This window comes from Cydia amplana, chromosome 10, assembly GCF_948474715.1.
Source record: "Cydia amplana chromosome 10, ilCydAmpl1.1, whole genome shotgun sequence".
Lineage (NCBI taxonomy): Eukaryota > Metazoa > Arthropoda > Insecta > Lepidoptera > Tortricidae > Cydia > Cydia amplana.
Window position 1 is genome coordinate 3,656,977 of NC_086078.1, and position 12,580 is coordinate 3,669,556.

The window sequence follows — 12,580 nt, forward strand, 5'->3', positions numbered from 1 at the left end:
GATGGTTGACTGGTAGAAAATACCATTAGGCATTAGTCCGCCATTTGTACATTATTTTTGTGTTTTGTGCAATAATGTTTATACAAATAAATGGTATATGTATATAAGTTACGTCCCTACATTATCAAGTTTCATGCCTTCTTCCAACAACGCCATACGCCCGATTCTGATTTAACAATGTATTACGGTTTTGATACGACTTTAAAAATCACTCTCACTGATTGGTACATGCAAAATGCAATGAATTTCTTGTGTAGAATGCGCACCAATCACCAAGACAATCGTCAAGATACCAAAACAATTAAAACCATAAAGAAATATCAAATCAGAATCGACTTCTATAATTGAACCCAAAAAGTCACACCTGCTAGTCTCACTTATTCTGTAAACTTAGGTACTAGACTTCCTAAAGATGGGGCATAAAAGTCTGGTTGACGGGACACAGGTTCCGCCATCACTTCTTCTTCGGAGTGGTGAGTTAGAACCAGCAATGTTTTGAAGCCAGTATTCTTACCTAGGCCCACGTCTTGCTCGATCCTGTAAATTGTATCTTAATTTAATAACTTCAAGCAAAAATGTCTATTCGCGATACCACACATTTTCCTTGAGATGCCGTTAAGGCGTAAATACAAGCATAAAGGAAGGAATGTAAAGATTTTTGCCCAAGTTCGAGACTTGCCGGAGGCGATGACTGTTTTCATTAATCGTTGAATATAAAAATCTTACGGTAGATGTCGCTCGGGTCCCCTTGACCCATATGGTGGAAAGATTTTCTGGCTATGGATGAGGTCTTGGTGGCTCAGATGGCAGTGCGCTGAAGTATCGACCCAGTGGACGTGAGGTCAAGTCTCACCCAAGACAGTAATTTTTGCACTTTTAAATTTAGTCTTAGGTAACTTGGAAGCAATGAAGTCGACAGCAATGTTGCACCGCAAAGCTGCAGCAGTAACGCTGGCGCAGTCTGAATCCGAATGGTGAATATGAATATACTTACATGTCTCCGATAAACAACACTCTACTAGGGTCAGTCACAAACGCCCGTCTCATCGCGAGTATCCCGAAGTCCTGGGACGGCTTTCCCAGTCCGATAGGTTTCCTCTTTACTAATTCCGACACCAATTCGGCGGCGAATGCCATACCTGAAAGGTAAAAAAAAAATGTCTGTATAGTAGGTGGTAAGGCCCTAGATCACCCGGCCGCGATAGGCCTAAGAAGCGCTGGCTGGACGTCGTGATAACGGACAAGGAAGAGAACAATCTCACACATGAGGATGCCGAAGACCGGGCAAAGTGGAGTAGACTGAGCAGGAAAGCGGACCCTGGCGCTAGGCCGGGAAAATGCATGCCATGCAAACCTACTAAAGGTTGAAGAAGAAGGGTGGTAATAAAAATAACGATCTCTCTATAGACTGGGTGACTTTTGAAATGTAATAAGAAACAACAAACTAATGAAGAATCCTTTGATTTATTTGTCCTGTCTTAAGATGACGTTCAGGCCCCTATTTCACCAACCTGACAGGTATGACAATTGTCAAAAAAATGACAGACCTTTGTTTCACCACGCCGACATTTGTCAGTGACATATGTCGAGTGACAATTGTCAAGTGACAGGTGACAGATGACAATTTCGTAAATTGTTTTGTATAGAATTTCATAATAACATGACAGGTAGTTTGGTACAATTGTCCATCTTAAATTTAATGACAATTATTTTGTGAAACAAGGGTAATGTTTACTAGTCGATATATTTGTCAATTCTTCACAAGAGATCGTTAATTGCTTTCGATGTGCCGTGTTGTCATCACTTACATGATATTGATTGAGATCCCATCTGTGTCCCGACCCCATGTAATGCAGCGTATACCTACATTATTAAATTTGTTGACAAGGCGTCAAATCATTATTTTTTTGTTTGTTTTAAGTAATTTTTTCTGCAAATGCAAAGTCAGTGACGTCAAAGTAGGAATCTATTCGTACTTTATATATTCCCTTGTATAAGAATATCACCACTATTGCTTTCGCGGAGACTCATTTTCTAACTAACCCAAACCCTAACTTTACTGTTAGTGCCCAACTTCGCCCAAGTAAATTATTAAAAAAACAATACCTACACATAACATACCTAATTTCGCTACCGGTCCCCAACTTCGCATTTTTTTTTTAATTATGAAAATTATACTGAGACTTATTCCAAATCCTAAATGTTGAATTACTAAACGCCTTCATAGGCAACAATTACAATTTATAATGGAATTATGATTTAATGCTAGTTAAGAATAATTTAAAAGCGATTTAAAGCGATTTTTATTTGTACCCTAAAGGGGAATTTAGGGTACACAGTTTTGCCAACGTTTATTTTCAATGAACTGCAACAATGATAACGGGGTTTGCTAACAACGAAAACACTACAATTGTTACCCAAGCCTGACACAGCTCCGATCTCATGTCAAGAATTACCGACAAATTGACAAATATGTCTAATTATAAAAACTACTCTTGTTTCACCAAATCATTGTCATTAAATGAAAGATGGACAATTGTAACTAAATGCCTGTCATGTTTATAAGCACTTCTATACAAAAACAGTTTACGAAGTTGTCACTTGTCACCTGTCACTTGACAATTGTCACTCGACATATGTCACTGACAAATGTCGGCGTGGTGAAATAGGGGCCAGATGTCAACTGCGGCTTCGTTGTTAAGATAAGATAAAAGATAGATTATTCAAGTAGGCTTATTACAATTTGCTTATGATCGTCAAATAAAGCTACACCGGCTACAACCCTACACCTCTGCGAGAAGATCCCAATATGGGGCCTGCAACAAACTGTCACTGTGCCCGTCAATTTCCTTAATAAAATGAGTGACACTCTAAGAACAAATTAAATTGCTATCTATAAAAAAAAGTGTTTTTTTTTTTCAATTATTATGTTTAATAGCAGCTCTGGACAACGGTGGCTTTGGTAATTTTTTCCTTCCTATATGACATTTATTTCTGTTTAAAATTAGTGACGTTCGCTGCCGCATTACGACCGCGATTATGACGTTCATTTCACCACAGAGGTGGCAACAACGAGGCCACAACAGTTGCAGTTGACATCGTGACGTCACATTTTTTAACATACCTGCTGCCATTTGTCCCTTAAACGGCACGTGCTTATCCGTCGGCCCGTTCATAAAGAGCACCTCGGGCCTCTTCAGATACGTCGCAGCTTTGTACATCTTGGCCAGATTCACTTTGTAGTCGCTGTCAAACGCCACTGCCCCGATGTCAGCGTCGTCGATAAGGTACTCGCCGAAGTCGCCGAAGTTATCGTGGACGGTATCTGGCTGATAAGGTTTGGTTAGTTTAGAGTTGATAGTGATGCTCACAGAACATATTAAAGAGATTAGACTATCGCGCGCAGTTAGTATCGGAACCGGTGTCGCCGCTCGTTCCTCTCCACATTTACTAACACTCACGCAACGGTAGTAAAAGCTAGCTAGCGCCTTGTGCGCGTGGTGAATAAATACGCCTCCTTTAGACAGATTTGATGTCTGGCTTCTTAATCTGAACGTTATTGTGGCGCAAAAAGGCATGTTTACTTCGTTTTTCGGTCAGCGCGGGCTCGCATCGCCATTCTAACCTTATTACTTGTTCTGTGGTGATGCTAATTTAAGAGGTCAAATGTCACTCTGTAAGTATAGGGTGGAACATTTCTAGAGACTGAGCTGAAAGGAAAGTGTTATGGTCACGTCACACGGGCGCGTTTTCCGGGCGGGGCGTGAGCGGGGCGCGCCGCTTTTATACTTTGTTTTTTATACAGTTTTGTGTAACAAACGATAACAATACTTACTCCATATTTCGTTTTGAATCCGTACGATTCAAACATCTTTTTCGCTTCCGGACATGTCAAACAAAATACGTGCTTATCAAAATTAACTGACTTAAGATATTCTACCATGGCTGTCGATGGAGTTGTCAGCTTTTCCTGTAAAAAATAATGATGACTGGCATAAAATCAGAGTCGTCGCATCTTAAAATAAAATCAGCTTAGTAGTTCACTTCATACACGGGCTTTCCTATTTAATAAATAAGAAGTTGTATGGGAAGTATGGTAAAATCTTCGAGCAACAAGGAAGGGAGTCGGCATTCGCACTATTTCCCCTCTGCCGGGATACAAGATCAAATTGTCACATTGTGCATGCACACAACACACAACTAGCGCGGTGCCTATTGTACACAATAAAGATATCGAGGTGTGCAAGATTTGTATAGAATAATTACCTGTATTAAATATAGTTTAAAAAAAACAGACTATTGTACTTACAAAACCGCCTGGGACTCCAGCTTTATCGAACATAGTTGTATAGTTTTCTTTTGATCGTATACTGTTATTGGAAACAAAATGTACTGTTTTTCCATTTTCTTTCATTAGTCTGAAAAAGTCGCCAACTCCAGGTAATGCTGCTTGCGATATCCATATTACACCTGTAAAGCAAAATCAACTTATTACGCAGCAAATACAGTTCGTATTTAAATGTTTTGCCGTGCAGCTTTGGAGAGGAACTATTTACTCGCTGCAAGAGCGTATGATTACTTAAAGTTTGCGTGTAAATGAAAGAGATGGTAGATAACGAATTTAAAATATCAATGCAATACAAATACTCTTGATTGCTCACCTCATTACAGAAAACAATACAAATAATACAGAAAAGAGGAGTTTAGTCTCCTGGCCGTCGTGGCTGGCAGATGGGACAGTGGCCTGATAAGGCACTGGTCCTCTCTGCATTTATCTTTAGTACCTAAGATAGTTATTTAAGTTTATTTTAAGTTAACCTTAGCTATAAGTATTAAATTTAGATTAAGATGTACTAACAAAATATGGACCATGTTTGTCTGAATTAAATGCATTTTTTTTTTTTTTTTTTTTTTTTAATGTAGCGGAAATTTATAAAGTTATGTCATGTCAGTAGGTAATTTATATTCAATAATATATAGAATTCTAGCACGGATAAAACATAAAACAAAACAATATAGGTAAAACAAAAGTAAAAATAAAATAAAATCAAAAATATAATTTTAAATTTTAAATAAAATAAAGGAAGAATATTTAGTTTATTAAGTTTATTATCATCTTTACGCAAAATTATTCTAAATGTATGTTTGCATGAATGTGTAAAAAACGTATTTTCTGTTTCTAAGTTGGATGCTGATATATAAGAGTGATAAGCAATAATGTGTTTACCCCACTGGTTTACCCACATAAGCACCATTTTGAGAAAATGGCGTCGTCTAAAGATTTTTTCGCGGTTTTTGAGTGTTTGTTCTAAAAATTTAAGATTTTGATTAAAGTGTTGTATTTGTCAGTTTAAATACGATTAATACTAGTGATTTATACTTATAATTTTCGTAATAAATTTAAATTTGTCGCTATACAAAAAGGTTTGTTTATTGCGAATTGCATCATGACGTCAAACTTTCTCAAGAACGTGTCATTATACTTAACACAGTTTTGCTAATTATGTAAAACTGCATGCCTTTGAACTTATAATCAACATGTTATAAGCACTTAACTTGTTGTGGTTAAATACCAAAATTCTATAAATTTTGTTTTGCATTAATCAATCAAGCCTCATAATACATTGATATGATATTTTTTTAGATTTGCAAGAATGATTCAAGTGTAACAAGTTATTTAAAATCATTATAATTATAAAAATAACATTATTTTACGAATGTACATACATTCAAATTGATTAATTTGGCATTTAAAATGAATTGCTTAGAAAAACTACAGCACTTTTGCCGTTTTATTTAGTTTCATTTGGTAAACTTTCCTCAAAAATAAAACCCTTAAAAACTAATGTGATTACGCTTTATAAATACCTTATTTCGATCAGCATTAGTAATTATCTCTTTAAAACCGCAACAATTAACATATTAGTGCACTAAATTCGTAAAATTACTTATTATAAACACCATTTTTAGCAACATTTACCTTCATAGCGCTTCTGGTAAAACAAAACTAATGGAATGTGATTACCGCAATAATGAGTTAACCTCTCTTAAGACATTATTGACATTTTAGTACGCGTTCTGGCCATTACTGCAATAAGTTAAAGCACTAAACGCATTAATGCAAAACAGACAACACATGTTAACGGATTTGTGTTAACCTTTTTTACTTCTTTTGGAATATTTATAAATTTCAAATCACTAAGGTCATTTTTGCAAAATGAAGTCGAGCGGATCAGCTACAATATGGCATCAAAATCTCATTTTTTAAGTTTTTGTGGGTTGACATATTATTGCTTATCAGCATCCAGTTAAAATAAGAACTGGAGTAGAAAGTAGGTATACTGTATTTAAAAGACTAGACATTATTTCGTAAGAATGTAAATTACTTAGACGCATGATAAAAATATTTAGGTAACCGGTGTAGCTTTATTTGACGTTCATAAGCGCATTGTAATATTATGCCTAGGTACTTAAATAATAAACTATCTTTATATGCTACACTTCACATTAGTTATACCTCTTGCACAAAAACGTAACCATGACTTCCGTTATATGAACTAGAACGGCTTTTTAAAGGAAACATTCATGACTAAACACATGAATAATATCAAGAAACTTCATCAAAATAGTTAACATAGTTATCGGTATTACACAACATTTCATTTATGTATGTGTAAGTGAAAGTATACCTACATATCTTGTAAATTAATTCATGTTATGTAAAGTCATATCATATATTAACTGTTAACAGCTGTGTTTACAAAGATAAGTTTGCAATGATTCACAGCCGTTTCATAGCAAGAACTATTCCACTGACATCCTTATCAATAACAAACTATACGTTATCAGTATATTCTGAATATGAACCCTCACACTATTAAAATACAGTCTAAAATGGTTTGGTAAAAATCAACTCACCGTCACAATCCGAGAACACATGATCAAACGAGTCCAAAAACTGTTTGAAACCATCGGAATTCACTTCAATTAGGTTCACTGGGGCCATTATAACACTGTTTTTGTTATAATTATCTAATAATACAGTATAATTAAATAATAAGAGTATATTAAAGACTAGAGCGTGCGTTTATAACCTCTATAGCATACGGAGTGCGGTGCCAATGCCGCTGTCGTGAATATATTCGAGGTTATAGTCCGCGTTTCCACTGTCTGATGTCACCTGACGTCATTTATTTTGGTATGTGGTGGCCGGCGATAGGATATACAATCATTTCACAATGTTTTCATTTATAAATTATAATAAAGTTCTTTTTTTCAAACACACCGTCCAATTTGTTTGTTTCTGTTACTTTATGAGAAGTGGGCTACGGTAAATGAAATATATTTTCAAGCACATTACTTATGTCAATTCCGCATTTACACATTGTAATTAGTAATTATAAGGTGTAGTTATACCCACGTTTGATTTTACACGTATTTTATTTACTTAAACTATAATAATTTTTCTAACAACGTATCTAATATCTATTAAAATATACCGAACGTCACGCACTAGGAAAACGGTTTAAAACAAATTAGGATAAAGATAAAAACGAAGCATAATGCTAACTATACCACAGATGAAGCTATTTGTGTTCATAACATACTTGTGTTTTAAGGTAAGATAATATGTAGGTAATTCGATATATCTTCCTTCTATGGGCTTATGTTTTTATTACTGCAATTAAGTGCCCTAGTAAAGTGCCCTTACGCAGTGTTAGTGCAATGGACACTTTGAAACGGATGTCAAAAACGAGTGTATTGATTGGCGTCCGTTGCTATGACGACGACCTTGCGTCAGCCGGCCGGCGTCAGACGTGCCCTCTGCCACAGATTGTGTAACAACCGTCAGTAAAAAAAAACTTTTAAAAAATATGTGGGAGGCTAAATAAAATAATATAGTCGGTCAAACCAATTTGTCAGTAAATAAGAATAAAAAAAACTATAGGTACTCATCCTTTTCTTTTGGATGCTAGTACTAGTGTAAGACAAAGATAGTATAATTCTCTCTGTCTATGTTCGAAATGAGACAGTCCTTTGACAAACTATAAATCAGTGTCCAACATTCAGAATTCGTTTACTACTGTGTAGAAATTCAATCAAATGCCTAATAAAGGCGAAACATAGTGGCTGCACTAGTTGATTTATGTCACAAAAATCGCATTGTACAGTCACCTGCAATAATATGTTACTCTTCGAAAGCCGCAAAAATAATTATGTGACACGCTCTTATGGCGCTACAAATAAGATCGTGTCAGATATTTTTGCGGCTTTCATTGTGTAAAGGGGCCCACTGATTAACAGTCCGCCGGACAGTATCGGCCTGTCAGTTAGAACAAAAATTTCACTGTCACAAACTCAACTGTCAACTGTCCGACGGCCTGCTAATCAGTGGGCCCCTTTAGAAGACAATTTCATGGATTGCCCTAGGTCCATGTCGGACATTCTAAATACAACTAGGAAGTTGATGATTAGTTGTGGTTGGGCTGTAATTAGGCTTGGTGATTGTTTAATCAGTTCCAGTCAAGGTTTATTTCAGTGAAATGACAACCATGGAATATTTTCAAAGTCAAATATGGTCAAGGCCAAGAAAATAACAGTTTTTAGGTCAATAATTTGTTTCTTGACAAAATACGCTTAAATTCTAAATATAATAAATGTACGTTGTGTATTTTCATAAGAAATAATTATCTTTATAGTACGTACTAAAAATGCCAGCGATTTTAGTAAAACTAAATTAGAGTACGACTTTTGCTTATTGATAGAACAGACTTTTATATACCTACAACCATAGATTTATAAGGCACAGATGGAGTGTGAGCCATTTATTTGTTTAAGCCTACAACATTTTGATAACATTAATAGAATGTTGTGGGTAATAATATGAAACTTACGAGTAATAAGTTTATGCAATACTTAACTGTTGTTGTTGTTTACATTTTATGCTTGTTTTGTTGTCTCTTACTTGACCGTAAAGTCACCTACGAATAATGTTTTATTTCCGTTCACTGAAAGTCACATGTAAAGATATATTATAGTGCAAAGTAAAATTTTAATCCTCACGTTTAGGTATTAAAATAACAAAATTGGATTACCAAGCAACAACAATACAAAGTACACCAATACCACAATAATACGTATGCGCGAGAGGGTTTGGGCTATAGGCCCCTGCCGGCCAAATGCGGGTTGGGATTTGGGAACTATTACACATACGCCTTTGAATTTCTTCGCAGATATATGCAGGTTACTTACCTCACGACGTTTTTCCTTCAACTAGAAGCTAGTGGTAACGATCAAATGATATTCCGTACCTACATAAGTTCCGAAAAACTCATAGGTACGAGCCAGGATTTGAACGCCCGACCTCCGGATTAAAAGTTGGAAATCAGATCCACTCTGCCACCGCCGCTTCACACCAATATATCACTACATAAGTAGTATAAAACAAAGTCGCTTCCCGCTGTCTGCCAGTCCATATGTATGCTTAGATCTTTAAAACTACTCAACGGATTTAGATGCGGTTTTTGAGAGGAAGGTTTATGTATAATTTGTTAACCCGTGCGAAGCCGGGGCGGGTAACTAATAATATAAAAACTACTGGGCCACTTGTTACCTATATTAAACCACTAAAAAACAGCTTTTCTACTTCATTTCTCGTCAGAACAACGTTGCTTGTACACATTGCCCTGCCTACATCGAAACATGATATTTTCAGTACGCCCCTCGGGAGCACTCCAATTTTCTTCGTTATTCTCCTAAATATCTCTTCGCACAATGTGTCTCCCGTGAATTTTCAATGTCTTTCAAATAGTACCTATTGGGGAAATTTATAAGGAATATTTATGTTGTTTTTTGTTTGGCCATTAGGTATGTTTTCTTTCTTGTAAATTGGAATGGAGTTTCTTGCTTTGGCTATTACAGAATTGCAGATTACAATTATTAACGTTTGTATGAAATTCTTCTGCACTTTACCAGTGATGATTTTGCTCAGTACTGTCTTGCTCATCCATGAGTGAGAAAATCTAATGCCTAGGAGTCGGACTTATTATAGAGGATGCCTCAACTCATCATTAAATTGTATACAATATTGAAAAGTTGTTAAGTACGTAATGTTACTAAAATTCTGGTAAAAATATTTATCTCTTTTTTTAGTGAAAAGACTGTCTGATGTGTAATTACTTATCGTACCTATATCGCCTAAATATTAATGTAAATACTAGTTTTACAACGTGCAATTAAGAGTTTATGTCTTTTTTATTAATTTTTATTCCTTCAGCTGTTTGTAAACCATCCAAAATAACAGCTCTCCGTCAGTATACGCTAATTAAAACCACACCACACATTTTCCAATTTAGAAAATATCTAAACGGGAAACTCGGATATGGCTGAAGTTTCTTGCATTTCATGGACCATTGACGGCACGGCAGTCGCGGGTGAGTGCCCGTGCCCTGCCCATTGGGAGGCCGTATTCCGAAACTAAAAATTGGAATTTTGCTGGTATTGATTTACATCATCATATCAGCCTTTATTGGCCACTTATGAGAATGCCTGTCTTCGAGTACGCCACTTGTTCCAGTCTAGAGCTAATCTAATCCAGAAATGATCCGCAGTCCTTCGAATGTCGGTCTCCCATCAGATAAAAATGATAAGCTCCTTTAGGGAACAGATACATCTCTAAGAAATAGAAAATAGACTTCAAACATACTTACGCATATTTTTGTACTCTATATGCTTGGGCCGCACACTGGTGGAACCCGCCTTTATGTATAGGCAGCCCCTTTTAGGGTTCCGTAGCCAAATGGCAAAAAACGGAACCCTTATGGATTCGTCATGTCTGTCTGTCTGTCCGTCTGTCTGTCCATCCGTATGTCACAGCCACTTTTTTCCGAAACTATAAGAAAACTATACTGTTGAAACTTGGTAAGTAGATGTATTCTGTGAACCGCATTAAGATTTTCACACAAAAATAGAAAAAAAAAACAATAAATTTTGGGGGTTCCCCATATTTAGAACTGAAACTCAAAAAAAATTTTTTTTCATCAAATACATACTATGGATAAGTCTTCAAAAATGATATTGAGGTTTCTAATATCATTTTTTTCTAAACTGAATAGTTTGCGCGAGAGACACTTCCAAAGTGGTAAAATGTGTCCCCCCCCCCTGTAACTTCTAAAATAAGAGAATGATAAAACTAAAAAAAATATATAGGTATGTCCATTACCTTGCAAACTTCCACCGAAAATTGGTTTGAACGAGATCTAATAAGTAGTTTCTTTTTAATACGTCATAAATCCCCTAAATACGGAACCCTTCATGGGCGAGTCCGATTTGCACTTGGCCGCTTTTTTTGCTTGTTTTGCTCTATTTTTTGTTGATGGTACGGAACCCTCCGTGCGCGAGTCCGACTCGCACTTGGCCGGTTTTTTATCTTTAGTCGGGTAAACAGGCTGTTTATAGTTGTGTCTCAGCTGTTTCCCGCCGTGATTAGTTCTAAATCTCAGTCATCCGCGAAAGGCAATTGATTCCCTCGAGCGTATTTTATTATTGCCTTTTTTTCAATATAAATTCTGGGACGACTGTTACCGACGCCGGCGGAATTCGTATCGGCGCGGGATTAAAAGTGCGGAAAAGGCCGCAAAAATTTCGTTTTGTCTTTTTGGCGGTGGGAAATAGTGATGTGCGTGTTTCCGGAAAAAGACATATTAATAAATCGTTTTTGTCATTATTGTTGTTATTCATGCGATATCTTTAAATTAAATTAATGATTAAGTATTATGAAAAAATGTTAAAAAATTACATATGATTAATTAAAACTATCCACTTATATTTATTTAAATCATCTTTACATTTTACTAAAGGTACAATTTATGACTATATTTTAAGTCATTGGCGACACCGTTTGTAAACGGCGGATTCTTACAATTTTCCTGCGACATACACAATAGGTTAGAAAGTTACTCTTAAAGATGATCTAGGTTAAACCAAGGTATGATTCCCAGGCCAATTTATGGTACTTATCAATCTTGGATGCGATTTTCAAATCGAAAATTGTAAGTAATTTTGTTCCCGTTTATGTAATTGTTGTCGCCTGTTGAAGTTCTTACCATTACGTGTATAATCACAGAAGAAATAATAGTACCTACTAGGTACAGAAGATCACTCTCTAACAAAACGCGTCTATTACGATAGATATGACCGCTAGGTGGCGCAAGCGCGAGCAGGCGTCCGTTCCGTAGCGGTGCGCGGCAACCACTATAATTATGGCTAGACACCAAAATTGGTGTGGGCCGCAAGTACCTGTAAGCGACGCGACGAAATCGCGGAGTGAGCCACGCCTATTATAAACGCCTAGATATATTTATATTCTCAAAGTTTCCCATTTTTTCTTTAAATCGTGAATAACTAATTCATTTAGAGAATATACCAGAAAACTTTCCGAATGGTAAGTAAGTACATCACTATTTGAAATGCGTTTACTGTGGCTATTTTAATTTGCGTGGTTCCTACTGTGTGTATGCATTTGTTAACTTGCTTGTGTAAGTTTCTGGGAGCAGTTATACAGTATTATTTGTACAGCACT

General features: G+C 36.1%; 1 protein-coding gene across 1 annotated transcript; it reads right to left on the reverse strand.

Moving 5' to 3' along the window:
• Nucleotides 1-370: 370 nt before the first annotated feature.
• Nucleotides 371-7,122, reverse strand: LOC134651529 (uncharacterized). Its single transcript, XM_063506632.1, has 6 exons — nt 6,919-7,122; nt 4,310-4,470; nt 3,836-3,970; nt 3,125-3,329; nt 995-1,139; nt 371-537 (listed from the first exon to the last, which is right to left on the reverse strand). Exons 1-6 carry the CDS (start codon nt 7,004-7,006, stop codon nt 378-380), a joined length of 894 nt encoding a protein of 297 aa, XP_063362702.1. The 5' UTR covers nt 7,007-7,122; the 3' UTR covers nt 371-377.
• Between the last annotated feature and the right edge of the window lie 5,458 nt (nt 7,123-12,580).